The sequence below is a fragment of the Sciurus carolinensis genome, chromosome 5 (genome assembly GCF_902686445.1).
Source record: "Sciurus carolinensis chromosome 5, mSciCar1.2, whole genome shotgun sequence".
Lineage (NCBI taxonomy): Eukaryota > Metazoa > Chordata > Mammalia > Rodentia > Sciuridae > Sciurus > Sciurus carolinensis.
The window spans coordinates 159351843-159372647 of record NC_062217.1 but is presented as its reverse complement, the minus strand read 5'-3'; the positions used below and the strand labels follow the sequence as shown (position 1 = coordinate 159372647).

General features: G+C 41.3%; 1 protein-coding gene across 2 annotated transcripts in view; it reads left to right on the top strand.

Moving 5' to 3' along the window:
- Gpam (glycerol-3-phosphate acyltransferase, mitochondrial) overlaps positions 1 to 20805 on the top strand; it is a 65345-nt gene that overhangs the window by 10767 nt on the left and 33773 nt on the right. The window contains exons 1-3 of one of the 2 annotated variants that reach the window (XM_047554073.1): positions 17698 to 17826; positions 18556 to 18654; positions 19616 to 19746. In XM_047554073.1, coding sequence (XP_047410029.1) covers positions 19645 to 19746 — 102 coding nt within the window. In that variant the 5' untranslated portion in view covers positions 17698 to 17826; positions 18556 to 18654; positions 19616 to 19644. Of the gene's footprint in view, positions 1 to 17697; positions 17827 to 18555; positions 18655 to 19615; positions 19747 to 20805 lie in introns of those variants that run through there. The other variant, XM_047554072.1, reaches the window with a different exon arrangement.

The window sequence follows — 20805 nt, the reverse complement described above, 5'->3', positions numbered from 1 at the left end:
CTTTGTTCTTTTTGCTTGTGCACCATGAAGACAAAAATAAACTAAGGACAAGGGAACGCCTGCTATGTGCATTATCAACCTGTTCCTCCTGGAGCGCCGATTGGCCAGGGGTTCTATCATCTCCCCTGGGCTCTAAGTGTCCTAGGGCAAAGACAATGCCTGGGATATGCACGGCAGCAGCTGCGCCAGCACCTCCCTAGAGGAGGAGGCATTTGATAAGCTGGCATGCAGACATTATAGCCAACTGGTAAACCCAGGGCGTGGAGTTTGAAACTGCTTTTTCCTTTTGGGTCAAATCTTGACTAGGGTTGCGGGGAACCTGAAAACTCTATTCTTGAAAAACTAGGCTGTGGCTTCAATCCCAGCTCTGCCAGCCACTTCCCCATTGGGAAGTTGGTGTCCTCCTCCTGAATCTCAGTCGTCCACTGTATCTGAGAAGCCTGAGGTCATAAGCGCCTTTCCTTATGATCTCCTTTCAACTGATTGGGCAGTCGTGAGAATCCAGTAATAGAACACGAGGAGAGCACACAATAGCTACCACAGTCCTGGTGGATACAAGAGCTTAAGAGAAATCCATTATTAATAACATGTATCTTCTTAAATAGTAACTATCAACCCTAATAAACATAACAGACGTCAAACAGACAATAATAAGTGGGAGTCTGGGGAGATGAAAAGGGGTGAAATTGATTCATTCCTTTACTCATAAAGAAAGAGGCTGAGGCCAGGTGCCGTGGTACATGCCTTGAATATCTAGCAACTCGGGAGGTTGAGGTTGGAGAATCTCAAGTTTGAGGCCAACCTCAGGAACTTAGTGAGGACTCATCTCAAAAGAAAAAAAAAAGTAAATGGGGATGTACCTCAGTGGTACAGGATTTGCCTGGCATGTATTCAATAACCAGTATTGTGAAAGGGGCAGAGGGTGAGGGGAGAAAGAAAGAAAAAAGAAATAGGTTCAGAAAGGGGAAGAGGTAGAGAAGGGTCCCAGGTGCTCAATGCTGGTTAATGGCAGAGCTGGGACAGGAACTGGATCTCTAGAATTACCAACAGATACTGTTTTTCCCATGCTGGGGCTGCCTTCCTGCTCAAACATTTAAAGCTTAGATTTAGAAAATTGGAAAAAAGTTGAAAAAAATGAGACTTAAGAACCATGTGCAATTTGCAGAGGTAGTCTTGGTTGGTGGCTGTTTCCAGTGGGACCCTTTGTTCAGGGCGAGAGAGCAATGAGGATATTCTCTATTCTCTAATATGCATCTAGTTACCTGGGGCTACCTGGGGGAGGGAGTTTCTAATTTTCCCTCTTAGCTAGATGGAGCAGGAAGAGGAGATTGATTGTTGCACACACCACACAGTCCAGACCCCCTCCTACGCCTCCTCTTGACCCCAACCCCACTACATACCCTGATACATACCACGTGTTCCCTGCCCAGTAAATTCAGTGTTTCTCAAAGCCTAGGGCCCAGGGGAGGCCCGTCCACACCAGCCCGTTGCTTACACACAACCAAGTGTTCTAAAATCATCTCCATCTCCTTTCTCCTTGGTCTCCCGCCTTCTCACTGTTCAGCGCTTGCCTCCCAGCCCACATCCAAGGGACTGGTGAGTTGGTCCTCTGCTTTCCTGCTGATTCTCAAGTCTTGACAGTCACTCTCAATCACTAGACAACTCAGCACAATTGAAATTCACCTTCCCAATCCCATTGTAAGCCCTTTCTCTGGTCAGGCTCAGAACTGATTCTTGATTTGCCTCTCACCTCTGGCCAAGAACTTGAGTTTTCTGGAGAGCGAAAGCCTCTTCCCAGGTGCTCAGTCTTCCCACAGTGACTCAGTGCACTTTCTCCTTCAATACTGACAATTTAGGCCTTCTTGGGATGGAAGTTTATGCGGGTGTACAAGGGTGCTGGCCAGTGAAATCATGTGTAATTGCAATATAAATGGAACCTTGGTTAAAATGGAATAAGTTATTTGAATTGAAGTCTACTAAAGTCCAAAGTGATGATTATAATTCAGTCAAAAGATTATTGAATCAGTAGTCATATAATTCCTTTCAAAACCTTCTCTTTTATTTTGTCTCTTTAACTTAATAGTTTATTTTCTTTACTCAAAGGCAGCTCACCATGTACAGAGCACATCAAATGCTTTTTTTAACCTCCATGCTTCCCATTTTTAACCCCTTCCTGGTATAGCATGTATAGAATGGGAACTGAAAGGAGGAATCAGCCAACTCTGTCCCCAGAGCCAAATCCTGTCCACCACCTGTTTGGAAAATAAAGTTTTATTGGCCCACAGTCCCAGCAATTTGCTCATGTATTGCCTCCGGCCTCCTTCACCGTGCAACAGAATTGAGTGGTGGTGACAGAGACCAGAGGGCCTGCATTTTTAACTAAAAAATGTGCTGACTCCTGATTTAGAGCATGAGTGTTGGAATCAGACACGCCTGGGTTCAAATCAGGTCTTGGTTTCTTGTTCACTGTGACATTGGGCAAGTTACATAACCTCTCTGTGAAACCTAATCTGCAACACAGGAATAATGGATAAATACCTCCTTGGAGGGGTGCTAAGATCTCAATGAGACAGCATTCATAAAAACCTATAGCCCTGTGCCTGGCACAAAGTGCCTGCTCACAAAAAATGGCAGCTGTGATGGCACCATTCATTCCTCCAGCTAGCAAAGCGTATCTAGTGCTTTCTCTGCTTGGCCTGGGGCTCCAGCAGGGATGACGTCAGGAAGCTCCTGTTCTCACGGAGCTCACCTTCTAACAGGCAAGGATCAGGAAGAGACATCAACAGGTTATTTTCAGATGGTGTTAAATGCTATAAATAAAATAGAATGATTTAGAAGAAAGTGACAAGGCAGGGGAGAGAAAGTGGCACTGGAGTTGAGAGCTAAATATATGAATCCGTCATACAAATGTCTAAGAGAAGGAATGTTCCTGGCAGGAGGGACCATAAACACGGAGGCCCTGAGCCAGGGATGAGCTTGGGATGACCCAGGAACAGTAAGATGGCCTTGTGGCCAAGGGCAGAGAGGCTGGGGAGGCAGGTGGGGCTGAAAGCAGGTCAGAGTTTGTGGCCCCGGGAGGGTGTGCTCCTCAGAGTCCGGGGCAGTCTAAGGTCACAACGGGGCATAAATGAACCGGGTCCTGGGCCTCAGTCGGCCATCTTCCTTGATGGTAGGATCGCTCTTCCTCCTTGGTCACCACTGGAAACAAGGATGAGCGGAGGTCCTGTGAGCCTAGTCAAGGTGGCAGCTCCTGGCAGTGGCAAGCCCATCACACCACGCTGCTGCACTCGGACACCTTCACTGGGCCTTTCTCCTCACAGTCCCTCAAATTCACTTGACAGATCTTTTGGCCAGTGCTATTAGCTCTTTGAAATGCTTCCTTATCAGGAGCTTTTAATGCTTCTCCAGGTAGAGCACTTAAGGTGGAAATCAGTTCACATGATCTTAAAACCTCTAATAAATTTCCAGCCACATAACACCACCAGATAAGCATTTTGTCCCTGGGGTCACTCCAAATTCATAGCTCATTTCTGTAATTAGCATTTCTTTTATGTCCGAATCGTTGAACAGGCGTGAAGAGCCTTAGTGATAATATTTTACCTGAGGTTTAAAAGAAGGCCTCAGATACCATCGGTTACTCAAAATACCTCTAGGGTTGCTAATAATAGCCACATAGTCACCAGAGCAGCAAAGCACTACTGCATACATGGTTCACTTAAGGTGAAAGTATACTTTTGGTTTACTTACCTTTGACCTTTTTGGATGACTCCATCTCTTTTTCCTTTTCTTTTTAATCCTCTTCATCCTCTTCTTCTATTATCTTCATCATCCTCAAAACCCTTTGTTGGAAGTTCATATTAGTCAGTTTTCTATCATTATAACAAAGTACCTAAGGCAGGATTATGTCATAAAGAAAAGGGGCTTATTTATCTCACAGTTCAGTCCAGGGTCTGTATCTGGTGATGGCTTTCTTGCTGGCACAGTCCCAGGTGCACAGCGTGTCACCTACAAGAGACAGGGAGCATGTGCTTGTATAGCTGTGGTCTCCCTCCCTATTCTTGTAAAAGCCAGAGGGATCTAATCAGGGGCTCCACCCTAATGACTTTATCTAATCCTAATCACTTCCCAAAGGCCCCACCTCTAAATACCATAGTTGGATTAAGTTTCCACCCTTTTAATCCAATGAACATATGACTTGGAAGACTCGACTCCTGCAGTAAGTTTGGGAATTATATTCAAACCATAACAGAAACAGGGCTGGGGCTGTAGCTCAGTGGTAGATCACTTGCCTAGCACATGCGAGGCTGGAGTTTTATCCCCAGTGCCGCGCGCACACACACACACACACACACACACACACACACACACACACACACACATCCACCCATAGTAAAAGTACTCAGCTCAGTAATAATTCTTCCTTTATAATGTGTAAATATGTGTTTCTGCCTCATCTTGTTTTAGGCCTTGTTAAAGAATAAGATCCAAATATGGCTCTCTTCCAAGCCATGCTTTCAAACACTGATTCTTTTTTCAATTGACAAAAATCATGCATTATCTATGGTGCACAATATGATGTTCTGATATATGCATATGTTGTGGAATGATTAAATCAAGATGATGCATCCCCCGCCTCATGTACTTAGTATCTTTTGGGGTGAGAATATTTAAAAATCTACTGTTTCATCAGTTTTCAATCCTATGTTAGTCTTTTCAAATTTTTTTTGTAGCTGTAGATGGACAGCATGCCTTCATTTTATTTGTTTATTTGTGCTTGGTGCCAAGGATCAAACCCAGTGCCTCCCACGTGTGAGGCGAGTGCTCTGCCACTGAGCCACTATTATCACTTTGCTGTACATCTCCAAAACTTACTCTTCCTGCCTAACTGAAACTTTTTTATTTTTTTCTCTTTTTCTTTACCTAAACTGAAACTTTGTACCTTTGACCAACATCTCTCCTTGCTCACCCCTCCTCTAGGCATTGATAACCACATTCTACTCTGTTTCCATGAGCTCAGCATTCTTAGATTCCATATAAAAATGAGATTATGCTATATTTTTCTTTCAGTGCCTGATTCATTTCATTCTAGGCTCTTCATGTTGTCACCAATGACAGAACTTTATTTTTTAAGGCTGAATAGAACTCTGTTGTATATATGTTTTCTTTATCCATTCATTCATGGATGGTCACTTAGGCACTTAGGTCAATTCCATATTTTGTCTATTATAAATAATGCTACAGTAAACATGGAACTGCAGATGGTTCATTTCCTTTGGCTGTGTACCCAGATGTGGGATTGCTGAATTACATGACAGTTCTAATTTAATTATTTTTTTGAGAAAACTCCATACTGTTTTGCATAGTGGTCATGCTACAAATACAGATTCCTGGGGTCCATGATTGACCTTGAAGGTGATTATGAACCTGCTGAAATGGAATGCAAACTTTTTTTTTTTTTTTTTTAATTGGGGATTGAACCCAGGGATGCAAACTTTTTTTTTTTTTTTTTTTTAACATGTGGTTTTTCTGGGAAAAATTGTGGAGTTTCATCAGATCAGATTCTTTGAGGCTAGAAAGTTACGAACTACCGTCTTACTGGCTTTACTGACTTAGGCAATAGTGTAGTTATCAAAGAAAAACTCTTTGCAACTTTATAACTGGAAAAGAAAAATGTTGGGGTTAAAGCTGGGGAATACTGTGACTTAAAAGACCCCCTTTATCAATTATTATTTGTGAAAAACAAATGGTACTGATACCTGGATCAAATAAAACCTTCTTCTTGGAAGGCTAGGCATTTTCCTAAGAACTCTTATGCTAACTGCAACCATCATAGAGTTATTCACCTTGTGACAGGCACCATCTCAGTGTCACATATTTTAACTCTTAATCCTTGAAACACTATAAAATAGGTACTATTATTAGTTTTGTTTTACAGATAAGAAAAATGGGGTACAGAGATGAAAACCATAAACTGAGTTTCCATTCAACATTACAAGATCCTTCACAACTGTGGATGATGCAGTTTGTAGAGCTATAATTCGTGGTTCAGAATAATTGTCATTTGGACGTGTCTGAACAGTAGTCATGTTGTAATCCTGAACATGCCTAATTATTAACTGGATTCCTGGACATGCTACTTCTGGTTTTGTGCATAAGAGAGGTTTACCAGGTCATATACAGAGAGGAGCCAGATGGAAGCTCTGCTTAATTAGAATTTGGCTAAGAGTTACTGTGGTTAAAAAATAGGGATCCTAACCAACAAAGTAACTTCATTTTTCTAGCCATTATTACTATGGAAATAAATTCACACTGGGTACACAAGGCATGTCACAACTTGGTAGAGCCGAAAGTCAACTAAACCTTATCTCTGGGAGGTTAAAGTTTCATTCCAGGATTTACTCCACTGATGGGGTTTTAGATATAATTTATTCTTTGTCTAGATTGTATTTATTCAACAGCTAATGAGCAGGTAACCTAGAAATTTAGATGGACTATTTTCTAAGGATATCACTTATAAGTAACCTAGAGAAAAATCAACATTACTGATACTAATGTTTATTTAACACCTCCATTGCCTATAGTGGTTACTAGGAATTCTCTAATTCATATGTGTAATTTACGTGTATACAATGGTTTTAGAGATGAAGTAGGAACACTGGACCAAAATTAAGAGCCTCTGTAAAAAATTAACTGTAATATTTTGCCATCTCACAGTAGACCTGATGTGCAGTGGGAACGGAATGAAGGTGTCACTCCTCCTAACGCAGTGAGGCATCAGGCTCCACCATCTATCCAACCAGTGGTGTGACAGGATGGAGCTAGAAGGGAATTGCTCCTGGGGTCTGGGTTACGGAGAGCCTGTTCTCTCATTCTTACTTTCAGGCTGGAGATTGTTTCTGCAGGATGATGATGACTGCCTGCTAGTTAAACCGCAGTCACTATATTTTGACTTTATATTCAAGTTTTGTTTTATATCAGATCATTTAGATAATTGGAAACTGGATTGATAAAATTTTTTACTTTGGAAACTTTTTCTGTTGGGAAATTTGTAAGTTAAAAGCCAAAGACAGTTACACAGAGTGTGTTTAGAACACTCAAGAGAATACGTTTTTCCAAAAGAAAATCTTTGAGCTTCTATATGCCCTTGAAAGTAATAAAACTAAATTTCGTTAGAAGTGTTCTAGAAGTGAGCTTTAGTTGAATTTAGATCAATCCTTTTCCCAATTACACTTAATGACTGAGGTTCTAGTTTACTTTGCATTTAGATTATTCTTTTTCTAATGAGTTCAAAGTAGTTCTGTTCTTTCTTTTCATGAGAATTTTTTTTTTCCTTTTTAAAAGAGACTGATTCCAAGGGAGGAAAACTTAAAAAAAAAGAAAAATAAAAAAAAAAAGAAAGGCTGTCCTCAGGCATGCCCAGCTCTTCCTTCCTTTCAAGTATTTTCAAATTCCTTCCTTCGAGCCCGCGGTCCAGCTTCTGCTCTGCCTGGTTCACACAGTGGTATTCTTCTCCATGGTGGACCATTCTCCCCACACCCCCATGTGTTGCTGGCTATCACCAGAGATCTGGGCCTCTGTTCTCCTTCATGGTTATTGTGTCCTCTTTCCTCTGACCCAGGCAGTGAATGGGAGTAGAGGGTACGTGGGAAATCTGACACCTTCCTTTGTCAGGCTTGGATATACGACTGCCCCAAGACTCACAAAGTCCTGAGTCCCCCTAACTCTCTGATTTACATATCCCTCCTTGAATACTTCTATTCCTAGACCTACCCTTGCTCGGGCAAGTTGGCAGTTGTAAATGCCATCCATATTCTTCTTTATTATATAGTTAATTGTGTCTTGTGTTTCAGACATTTGACAAATAGATATTGAACATCTGTTTTGTAATTTATCAAGGCACTATTCCATGCTAGGGATGCTGGAGAAGGGAATGGGAGGAGTCAAGAATGACATTTAAGAGGGAGAGTAGTAGAATGATTAATTCTATAACTGAGTAACTATAATTGTAATAAGTTCTATGAGAGAGAAGCTTATGACAAGGGGCCCAACTTTGTATGAAGGGTCAACAGAGGTTTTCATGAGGAGGTGATTTGAGCTGTATTTGGAAGCCTGGATTGGAGACAAGAAGGAAGGTGTGGGGGACACGCTTGCCAACAGAGGAAGCAGTGCACAGGAAGGGCAGACCTATCTTTCTTGAGGAACCAAAAGCAAGCTAAGGTGGCTAATTCAGAGAAAGGAGGAGCAGAAGGAGATGAGGGTAGGGATACTGGCAAAGACAAACTGTGCCAGGCATTGGATACCGTGTTTAAGATTTCAGAGTTTATCCTAAAATCTGTAAGGAATAATCAGTTGGAGTGGGGATGAGGAGGAGAGATGGGGGTGTTTGTCCTGGTCCATGTTGTATTTTCTATTGTGCCAGGGGAGGTGTGGAAGGGTGGTGGGTGGCAGAACTAGATGTGAGGAGCCCAGGAGGTGTTTCTCCTCCCTGGTAAGATGGTGGTTTGGATAAGGGTAGTACAGGTAGAGAGGGAGACAAGTGGATATCCAGCTTAGAGCAATTTCTGAGTTCATCTGGGTTGGATGTGGGAAAAAGTCCAGATGAATATGTGAAAAATTCCTGGTTTTCTAGTGTGCTAAGGAGAGAGAATAGGGTGAGAACGAAGGAGGACCCTGAGCCAGTAAAGATGCCAAGAGAAAAACATGTAGGTGAGTAGAAAGGAATGCAGGAGGGAAAGGATCATGAAAGTCAAAAGGACTTGCTGCTTATACTCAGAGCTTGGATTCACTCAGTAAGAAGTCAATACCCAAAAATCTCACATCAGGTTATACAACAGTAGGAAAGTTCTGGCCACTCACTTCCAGTCCATGTTAGGGTTCCTCTTCCAGAAGACAAGACACTTAGTTTCTGTACCATTCCTGCCAGCATCTCAGCTCCACCAGCCATCTTAGACAATATCTTCCAAGAACCAATGGTGATTTTCAGGGATGTGGTCCTAAGCAATATTTAGGAACAAAAGATCTTCCTAAATGACATGCTGTCTTTAGGAATGCAATCCTAAGCACAATGAAGATAAACTCTGGTGATATCGTCCTGAGTAGCCGGCCTTGTTAGAAATTCTTAAATCTCTTCCTTCCAATTAGGGCCTTTGCTTTCCCTCAGCCCTGCTGAAAGTGTCTCTGAGGTTGTTCTGATAGTCAAGAGTGCTGTTCATAAAAGTTTTACTTATCTGAGTTTGAATTGTAGACAGGATACAGAATGGTAGGATTACAATTCTTTATCCACTTGCTTTACAGGATTACTTTAGCTGGTGAAAAGTGAGTGGAAGTGATATGTAGATTAAAAGCAGGTGCATAGTTCACTATATTCCCTTTTCATAGCTGTGGCAGCCACAGAGGAGCATGTCAACATGTTGCTTCTTTCAGTCTTGGTCCCTCAGTAACCTTCACAAGCAAAGCCCCTATAATAATCTGTCATTAACCCATAGCATCTGCAAGAAATAAACTTTGTTTTTCTAAGACTTGGAGATGTTTGTTACTGAATCATAACCTAGCCCATCCTAACTGATCTATAGACATGCTTCCCAGAAACTCCCTTAAGGGTTCATGTGAGTTTCAATAGTTTCAGGAAAAATATTTGCCAGAATTCAAGCTTGAAAGAATAGGATTCTCATTTTTTTCCCCAAAATTTCTGCAAGAAGCTTTCTAAGTGCAGGGGCTTGGCAGTGTAGCCCTGAGATAAGCACTGCCAAAAACTATGGCAATGTCCATAGCAAATTCTAACAGCAATTACAATAATAGCTATCATTTAGTAAATCTTACCATGTGGCAGGTACTGTGCTAATTATTTGATGTAGGTTATTCTCTTTTATCTCAAAATAACCCAATAAGTAAATGAATATTAGCAAATCTATTTTCAGAATGAGAACACTGGGATTCAGGTTAAATACCTTCTCCAAACAGCTAGCAAGAGGCAGACCTGGGATAGGAAACAGGTTTCCTGGAGGCATAGCCCTCACAGAGCTCTCAGATATTCTGCTAAGAGGACTAGCAGCTAGCAACTCAGTTCTCCAGCCACCATTTGAATGTTAGTACCCTTGGCTCCTCGGTAGAATGGGTCTTCGCAGTAAGGTCTGTTTTTTCAGGTTTAGGATCTGTCGGCCCAGGCCTAACTACCAGGCTCCTACCTAGTCTGGACAAGCAACATGTCACTTATGTGCTTGTGCTCCACAATCAGATTGATCTGAATTCCGACTGGTGTTCTGCCACTTGCTAGATTCACCAGACCTTCCCGGGTTCCTCAGTTCCCCAATCTGAAACTACCAATAGTTTCTAGCCCCTAGGGCCGTTGCCTTCTGACCCACTCTCTAATCTTCTCTGGTCTACTGTATATCTGAGGGAGGGGTTGACCCTCCCAACTCATGCCTCAGGCTCCCTTGATGCTTGTCAATAGAAAGGGCAGATCAGTGGTAGGAGGGCAGAAAGAAGGTAAGCCAGGGTAGACCCCTCTTTTTCAGGGCACGACTCTGGTTTAGGCTTCTTCTGGACAGGCCCCTGTCCTTTGTCCCAGTTGGTTTTTTCATTGCAGCCCAAGCGGGGAGAGTGATCTCTTGCTGTTGCTATCTGTGGGTTGCCTCCTGGTCCTCTTTTGTCCTTTCATCTCTTCCATGACCTTTCTGAGTAGTTCTCTAATTAGAATCCCACTGCTGAGCTGTCTGGCATGGGCTCTGTTTTCCTGTCTGCTCCTAGCCGACACAGGCTTGCTTGAGATGATGCCTATAAAGTACTTATAATAGTGCTTGGCACAGGGTAAGTGCTGGATAAAGGGCTGCTTACAAAATGTACTTCCTTTCTACCGGCATTCTCTGTTGCCAGTTCCCCAGGGAGTTGACCCCAGGTAGGCCCCTGAGAACATCATAGTTCCTGAATCACTGCCCACTTCTCCTTCCAGATTGATGAAGTCGGTGCATCTGGGCTTCCTCCTTATCTAATCTTACAAGGTAAAGGGTATGCAAATTCCTCCATGACCTTTATGTCAAATGGTACAATTTTATTTTTATGAACTTCCTACTGTGACTTTAAAAGTCCTGCTTTATTTGTCCACCCTGGCTTTCCTCTTCCTCCCTTGCCACTTTTCTACTTACTCCACTCCTGTGACCCTGGTCTTTGCTCAGTTCTCACTCTCTGCCAAATTCTGTTCTTCCTCTGGACTTTGGCATGTCTGGTGACCTCTTGGAGTGCTCTTCTCTGGGCTCCTTCCATGGCGAGGTCCTCCCTCACCACTTTGAGGTCACTGACCTCTGCTATCTCTGTGACAGATGCAGTTTGGATTCCCTGTGGCACTTGTCTCACTTTTCTTACTTGTTCACATCTTTCTTCCTGCTGTCCATTTCTACTTGCCGTAGGTCATCAGTAACAATACCACAAGGGCAGGATCCATGTATGACATCTTCATCCTTGTATCTTCAGAATTTAGCAAGTTTCCTGGCATGGAACAGGCTCTTGGTCAATGTGTTGGAAATGGGTGAACATTGTTGAATCAATCTGTCTTTAAATAGCTCTTGTAAGTTTCCCTAGATAACTAAGTAGTGATAATTTGGGGGTATGCCCCCTGACCCTTACCCCAGGTGTTGACTCTGTGACGGGTCTTCATCACTGCTCCTTGGCAGGGCCCTGCCAGAAACATGAAGCTCCAGTCTCTCCATGGTATGCCCAGCTACTGTGAGCTCTGGTGAAGGCCCTGTGTCACATGTGAGGGATCTCACATCCAAGCCACAACTGGCCCCTCGGCCCTGTCCCTTCTCCAGGTTTGGGCCATGCTGGTTCCTGCCCTGTTCTCACACAGCCTCTCCTCACACAATCCATTTTGACTGCAGGGAAAAACAAAGGCCCGTTTAAGTCGTATCTTGGCTACTGACCCCAGTCAAACAATTTCTCATTTTTTGGCTTTCTATCACAAAAAGGTTGTTATTTGTAACTACTCAAGCTTCCTCAAGGGCTTAACAGACTTTTGGATTTAAAGTAATGGAGCCTAGCTACATTCCTGAGACAAGGGAAAATGGCTTCCATTCCTTAAGAATGAGCTAACAGATTTAGAAAAAAGATATACTAGCTAATTTCTTAATTGCCCTAAATTGAGGCCCTGCCCTGAGGTACCACTGGTGGTTAGAAGCCTAGAATTCTGCCTAGTTCCTGCTGTGCTTCCTTCCTGGGAGGTGAGTCTCATTATCTACCCCATCTGGCAGGTGGTGCCAGCAGAGGTCTCCCCAAAGCTTGAGTGCTTCCTGCTTGGCTCGGAAATATTTGATGACCACCCTGAGGGCTGTTGCTCTAACCTGCCCCTTCACCTGGGCCTCCTATCCCACTGGGCACATGAGCTGGACGTGGGCTGGATGCATTGTTTGAACATTGCATCTTACTATACCTGGCTTTGGAATGAGGGAAATTTCCTCATCTTCCATTCTATTTGCCCAGGAAGTTTACATCATTATAAGTCACCGTTCTATGTTCTTTAGGACTTGGGAGCAAGTAGATATGCAAGAGAAAATATCACATGAATTTCAGCATGAGAGCACTAACTCAAGGCTGAGTGATTAGTTGTTTGGACCTGTAGACTGAGCACACTTTTCATGGTGCAGCATTTTGAATGGTTATACTTTCTCTAGAAGGCAGAATATTCATTATTTGCTGCTCTGAATTGTTGGGGTATGAATTATAATTGCTTAAATTTGATTTATGAATATTATATATATACACATATATGTACCAATATACATATTGGTATACATCCTGCTTGATACATGTATGCATGTGTATCTATGTATGTGTGTGTGTAAGATGGTAATGCAATTAACAGTCCAAGTTTGGGGTGCAACTACAGACATATTCACTCAGTACCACACCCAATATTCCATTCTTTGTTGTCTCTTAAAACTTAATCTACTGATTGATTTCCTGATGTAGCAGCTTTCAGTCAAAATGAAGCCCTTGTTCTGCCAAAAACATGGTAAAAGTGAATTAGAGAAAGTTCCATTCCCTTCTGGTCTAAGGTCCTTTCTAAAAGATAGTCAGTTTCCTTCCATTGACATCCCTCAGCATGACACTGACAGGGACTATTTCTAAACTTTCTTTTTTATTCACTTATTTTTTCATATTTTGGAGTCATTCCAGCAGTAAGATACGTGCTCAAAATTAAATATGAATTAGAAATGAATTTGCATGAGAATCACAGAAGATCAGATTCTAGAGGTTGAAATGGACAAAATTCAGAGGTGCATGATCAATGGACATTGTCACACAGCTAGAGGGGAGGAAAGTAAAAAAGCAGCAGTGCCTGCCATGTCTATTCTCTTTTACTAGGAAAGACAAATTCCAGAAGTCATCAAGTTTGCCTTTCACTTTGCCCAGAACTGGGTCATGTGATTGTCCTTGCTACAGGGACAGTTGCAATATTAGGGAATAAGATGATCACCATTGGCTTAGATACCTTCAAGCATTCTTTCCTCAGGGCTGGACAGATTACCCTGAACAAAATCAGAGAGAAGGAATAGATGTTGGGCAGGCAATTCTCAGAGTCTGCTCCAAATTATCTAGTGGATTCTAGAAGCCACAGGCCAAAGAACTTGCTGCTGAGTTTTGAACCTTTTTGGAAATAATTATTAAGCAGGAGTAGAGTAAGTATGCTAGATTATAAACTCTGGGAAGAGACTGCACTGTCTTGTTCAATGTGGTATCTCCACAGTGATGGAAACCTCACAAGATACTGTTTTTAATTTTGTTGTAGTTGTCTTTTATAGTGTTTTAAAAAAGAAAAGTATTAATTTTCATATTTGTTTTAAGATCTCAAATTCTTTATATAGATTCAGATTTCCATCTATTAGCATTTTATTTTTGCCTGAAGAACTTTAACATTTCTTTTATTGTGAGTCTTCCAGTGATGAATTATTTCAGTGTTGGTGTGCCAAAACATGTCTTTGCATTATTTTGAAATATATATACCAATATATATGATTCTAGATTCTTTTTCATTCAGTACTATATATATATATATATATATATATATATGATTCTAGATTTTTTTTTCCATTCAGGACTAGAAAATACTGCTCCACTATTTTCTGGTTTACAGAGTTCTGATGAGAAGTCTGCTGTCACTCTTATCTATTGTTCCATGCAATAATGTCTTTTTAAATCCATGACTGCCTTTAAGGTTTTATTGCTGACTTTAGGTAATTTGATAGTAATGTTCCTTGGCAGAGTTTTCTTCTTCTTTTTTACTTACATTGTTGAGTTTCTTGCATTGCGAGTCTATAGTTTTCATCACATTTGGGAAGTTTTCCTCCATTAGACAATTATTTCTTTCTGTTTTCCCTCATCTTTCTCACCTCCTATTTCCCCTTTCATCCAGAGACACCAGTTGCATGTATACTGAGTTCATTGATAATGTGTTCATTTTAATTTTTGGTCATTTTCTTCCCTTAGTGTTCCTTTTTTTTTTTTTTTTTTTTTAGGGTTTCATTTTGAATAGTTTCTATCATGACATTTTTGAGTTCTTCACTCCCCCTTTTGGTAATGTCTGATCTTCTCTTAAGCCTATATAAATGTGTATGTGTGTGTGTTAAAAATATCAGATGCTGATTTCACCATCTCTAGATGTTTGGTTTGAATCTATTTTAAAAATTATTTTCCTGTCTCTATGTACCATGCTCGCTCAATCTCTTTCCTCTATTTTCTTGAACATATTGACTTTAGTTATAATCACTTTCAAAATGTCCTTGTCTACTTAATTCTATCATCTATGCCATTTCTAGGACTTTACTAATTGACTGATTCTTTCCACCCCTCCTCACTAGGCAGGAGGCAGAAGCTTCTTTTTACATGCCTGGTCATTTCATTTTGATGCCATTGTAAATTTTACTTTGTTGAATACTGGATATTTTTTATTTCCTATAAGTGTTGTTAATTCTGGATTGTTCTTTGAAGTAGTTTGATCCTTTTGGGGGCTGAGTTTTTATGATTTTTTAAGTAGAGTCAGAGTAGCACTTATTGCAGGTCTAATTTTGCCCTGCTACTGAGGCAAGACCATTTGCATCATGAATTATGAGGTTTTTCCAGCCTAAATGCCAGGATTGGGCACTATTCATGGTCCTATATGATCACTGAGTATCTTTCTGGTCTGACTTGTGGAAACAGGAATAATTCCCCACCTTGCGTCAGCTTTGGAGATTGTTCAGTCTTCTGTTTATATGGTCTTCCCTGGCCTATACGCTGGTCAGCTGAAGGCTGGAGCAGTGTGCAGATTTCCATGGTTCCTTCTGTCTTTGTATAGCTTTCTTCTCTCTGGTACTCTACTTCCAGCTTCAGTCGCTACAACCTGGTCTCAGTTCCATCTCCTTAACAGAAGGAGGTCTTCCTGGATTCCCCTCACTGTACTGCAGCCTGGAAACTGGGTGATGAGTCAAGGCACTCATAGGACTCAGTTTACTTGTTTCCCTCCCCTTAGGGACTGCAGTCCCGCAGAGCTCCATGATGTCCAGTGTTTGAAAGCCATTGTTTTATATTTGCCTGTTTGGTTTGGATTTTTTGTTGTTTTAGGCAGGGCAATACATTTAGTCCTGTTGCTCCATCTTGGCCGGCTAGACTGGATTACAATAAAGTTATTGTTCTGTTGATAAAATAGATTGCTGAGGGTGTTACTTGTTTCCAAAACAATTCGCATTTAGTAACCTGCAATTCCTGGCATGGCAATCCACATTTACAAGTAGAGCCACCTTGTGCAATTGGTGTTACAGAAGAGTGGCCTACAAATGAATTTTTAGTAAGATAATTCCCACTTCTGGTTTACATTTTTAAAGTCCTCTGATGCTCTCTTTACTTCATTTCTTCCTACCTTCTCTTTAGCAATGAGTCAAACCCTAAGGCTTTTCTTTGTTTTCCCTGAACTTTCTTTTTCAGGGATCAATAATCTGCACACAAAATTCCATGATGTTTTGGGATTAAAATTTATCTTATTCTAGTTAATTTTTGTCCTTGAGTATTTAGACTTCTGCTCGTTGCAGTTGGGGTTGAATAAAAGACAGGGTCTTTGACCTCAAGATCAAAATATTTTTAAAATACGAATATACATTCCTAATGTTTTGGGTTGTTTCAAAAGAGGGTAATATTTGCATTTTCAGATGGATTTATAAACAGAAGCAGAAAGTTCAAGAGGAGACATTCTTGTTTTTCTTGTTCCTCAGTTTCAACAATTGTTTATTGAGTACTTTACTAAGGCATTGTAATGTTAACTAGGAGACTGAGGCAAATCAATGACATGATGAATTTGTAATCTTATGGAAATCTGACACAGACCCTAAGGTATGCCACAATAAATTTGTGAGATTTTGCAGGGAAGTGTGATCATTGAAGGCTGGAGCGATTAGGGAAGGACTGGAGAATTAGTTCAGGAAAGAACTATAGAATTTGGGGTAGAATGGCATGCACAGAATTAGGAGTATCAGAGCCCATGGCTTATTTTGGAATCACCAAAGAGGTGGGAGCTCCTGCTGGAGAGCAGTGGGAAAAGTAGAGGCCCCTTTGGGCAGGCCAGAATATGCCAGGTTCAGGCATTTGGACTCTAGGGGGCAGTGGATGTTTTTTGATCAGGGTTGAAGTGCACAAAGATTTGAATAGAGTATTAGGGTTGGTGTGTGCAAGAGGGACCAGTAGTTGGAGGACAGAGACTTTATCTTTGCACTTCCAGATCCTAGTTGTTTGTTGCTTGAGCACAAGTAAAAGGTTATCTATTTTTTTCTAAATTGCTATGCTCTTGATAACCTTACCAACGGCATGACAAATATTGTGAAAGAGCCTCTTCCTGCTCAGTGTTATTTTGTTTAAACAGCTCAAGAGAGGCAAATTTTGACTCAGATTTCTTCAAGCTATTAAAAAAAATCATTTTAATTGTAAATTGACGAGTCATAATTATATACATTTGAGGCACAAAGTGATGATTTATGAATACAATGGGAAGTAATTAAATCAACCTAATTAACATACCATCACCTCAAATACCACTTTTTTTTGGTGAGGGCATTTGAAATGTACATTTAAAAATCCTTAGGTGTACAATAGTATGTTTACCACTCTGAGCAACATATTTCATAGGAAAAAGAAATGTATCTTTCTGCCTGATGGAGGCTTTGTATCTTTCCAGCTTTTCTTTTTTCATTCATTTTCCTCCTTAGAGGCTCAGCTACTTTCACAAAAATTATACAATGTAGCTTTTTGCAAATCCCTGCCTCCCCCAAATTAAATTCTGCACAGTTTTACAAATCTCAATAAAGGGCAGTTCACACACACATAGCCATAAAAACAGACAACCCACCTGCTTCCCTGTCCCCTGATCAAGTTCACACTGAAGATTAGGAGGCGCGCGCGCACACACACACACACTTACACACACTCTCACACGCACACACTCACTCACTCACTCACTCACTCACTCACAGCCCAGGCAGCGTAACTATTTGTTCAGTCACTCGTACTCGCACCGCCCCCACCCCCGACTCTCGCCTGCACAGATCTCACTCCTGGAGCCACCCACCCTCACAGTCCGCGCGTCAGGCACTCGGGCCAACCTCCTGCGCTCGGCCCCGCCCCCGGCGCCGGTAGCCCCCCCGACCAACGTCACTGCTGCGCGCCGGGCACGTCATCAGGGCGCGACGCTGCAGCAGGCTTTGGCCGGGACTTGAAGTGCAGGCAGCTGCAGCAGCTGGAGCCAGGCTGCTGGGCGGAGCGGCGAGGGCGGGCGGGCTGCGGGAGGCTGCTCGGCCGCCAGCTCCGGGACAGGTGCGTGGTCGCCCCTTTCCCCTGGACCTGGCACAGCGCCTGCCAGTCTCCGGGCGGCCTGAGACCCCGTCCTCCTCCGTCCTTCCAGCTCCGACTTTCTCCCTGAGAAATGGGCCGGGCTCGTGCCGGGGTGGGGGTCGGCACAGTTCTTCCTGGAAGACGGGGCTGCGGCATAGGGTCCCCTGCGGGGGAGGAAGTCCGTATGCACCGTATGCACCCAGTGCCCCAAGCACCTTCTGGAGGGGCTGGGGCCGCCAGTCATCCCCTCTAGTGGGGACGTTGAGGCAGCTGGGGTACTCAGAGAGCTGCTGGCACTGGAGGTAATCCAGTAACAGCAGCCACCAGCGACTGAGTGTTCCCTGTGTGTCTCACACCGTGCTGGGCGCTTCGTGTGTATTATTCAGTCTTCTAGCAACCCAAATAAGATGGTGTGGTATTATTCCCATTTTCCAGATGGAGAGGCGAGAGCGTAGAAGTTAACTAACTTGACCAAATCCACACATATGGTAGACAGTGGGGGATTTAAACGTCAAAGTTGACCCTGTCCATTTCAGATTCCCCAGTTGGCTTGCCTCAGCCCTAATGACCAAAGCTTTTGGGATTTTTTTTTTTTTTTTAACTCCTTCACCTTGGGTAAAACCATTGGGGAGGGAGGAGGAGCATAGCATGGACTTCCTATTGGCACTAGTCTTTTTCCTTCTTTCATCTCCTGATCACTTCTTTTCTCAGGCAGCAGCTTGCTCCCTCCTTGTGTGGACATTCTGCAGAGGAACCTGATAGCTGAGTGCTGAATTTTTCTTTAGTATCACAGAAGAACTTCCATCCCAGGTGCATTGCTTTACTATTTTCTCCCCTGGCCTATTACCTTAGATGGTTACATACATTATATTGTTAAGGGCATGTGTAGTTATTTTGAGGATAATAGTAATTGCAGCAAATCTATAGGGGGATTGTAAAGAAATCAGAATATGCCTTCTAAAGAACACTGTTACCTGGAGGTGATCGTTTAGGATTTTAAAGGAATCATTTAAGGTCTGATGAGAGTAGCCAAAAGCTAAACTACAGAATAGAGATTAAGTTAGAAAAATTTTATATTTTACATTAATATCAGTGAATGTTTTCCGTTAGGCTAGGAAAAGACTTATTGAAAAGGATGAAACTTATAAATTAGATATTCTCAAATGGTGTGCCTTTCCTTTAAAGCTTTGTAAATGTATTAAAAGTGCAAATATTTCTTTTAAAGCATCATAAGAAATTAAGCTCAATTTAGTTTAAGAGGGAAACTTTAAAAGTGCCTCAGTTGCCTTTATCCATTTTACATTGCATGGTAGGTGTGAGTGAAAATTCTGCTTATAATTTTAAAAATTCTTGTGTGCGTACATGTAACATTTTGAATTAAACTCATGCCTTTATTCTCCCAGGAACCATTCAATGACTAACAAAAATGAAATAATTATTTGTTGCATACTTGTAATAAGCTTTTATTTACCCTTGCAAATGACTGTTCATAATTCTTATTTTCAGAAAGTCTACGTATTCCATATTCAGAAAGTCTTAGGATACACTTGTTGATCCATGACACCCCGACACACACACAAACACACAGCTAGTCAGGACAGCCTGAGAATATAAACACATCAAGGGTAAATTTTACCCTTACTCAACAGAGACGTCCAGCAGTTCATTTGATACCTTTTTATGGAGCAAAATAATGTAGAAATCAGTTTTGAGTTCTTTGTATTTACTTTCTGGGTTCCTCTTTAACTAATATGGTATATATTTTCTCTAGCACATGATTTGGGAATTACAGTTTATGACATGGATGAATCTGCATTGAGCCTTGGCACAATAGATGTTTCTTATCTGCCAAATTCATCAGAATACAGCCTTGGTCGATGCAAACACACAAGTGAGGAATTGGTAAGTTTAAGAAAAGAGCTAAATTCATTCAACCTAAAAATGCTCATTTCAGTATTATTTATGAAGACAGAAACATTGTTGGCAACAGAACATAAAAATAGAGACTAATAGCTACAGAAACTAATTATTAGAAGTTATGTTTATGAAGTCTAATAATATTTAACATTTTTTATGGTATTGTGGAAAGAAAAAATTTAATAGTTTAAATACAGTGATTATGTTAAAAAGCAAAACACTTTTGCCTACAGAAAAATCTAGTACTTATTTTGGGTAGTGTAATTAAAAAGATTTTTTTTTTTTCTTTCTCTTGGCATCTACTTTCCATAAGTTGTATGTAATAAGCATGAATATTATAACAGAAGTAAATTTTAAAAAATTAAAAACAGGAGATTTTAGTATAAATTCAATTTAAAAAGCCACATTTTCTTTTATTATTTTCTGTATTTTAACATAACCTAGCATATTTTAAATATAACCTCAAACAATATCTGCCTTATATAAAAATGTTTCTCTTTGGGCTATTTTTAAGAATGTTATATATACAGTGAAGCTGGGCATGGTGGTGCATGCCTGTAATCCCAGCTATTTGGGAGACTGAGGCGGGAGGATTCCACATTTGAGGTCTACCTCAGCTATTTATCGGGACACTGTCTCAAAATAAAAACAGGCTGGATATGTAGATTGGATTCAATCGCCAGTACCAAAAAAAAAAAAAAAAAAAAGTTACGCTTTGAGACTTGAGCAAACAATGAACTCGGAAGAGAAAGAGTTTGATAGTGGAGTAGGGTTTGACCCTAATTGAGCAGTGTAGCTATCATTTAAATTCCAAGCATTAAACTCTTTTGATAGATAAAGAAATGTTTTTGAGTTTTCCTTGTTTTTCATTTAAAGTAAAATGTTCTAAACCATAAAAGAGCTTGCTCACTATGTCAGACCTTATGTTTTATTGTGGGAGGATTGCAGCATAGGGATCCAGGAGTCTCATTTGCTTATCCTGTTGTCAGAAGTTCCCTTTTTTGGTATTGATGTTAGAACCCAGGGGTACTCTTCCACTGAGCT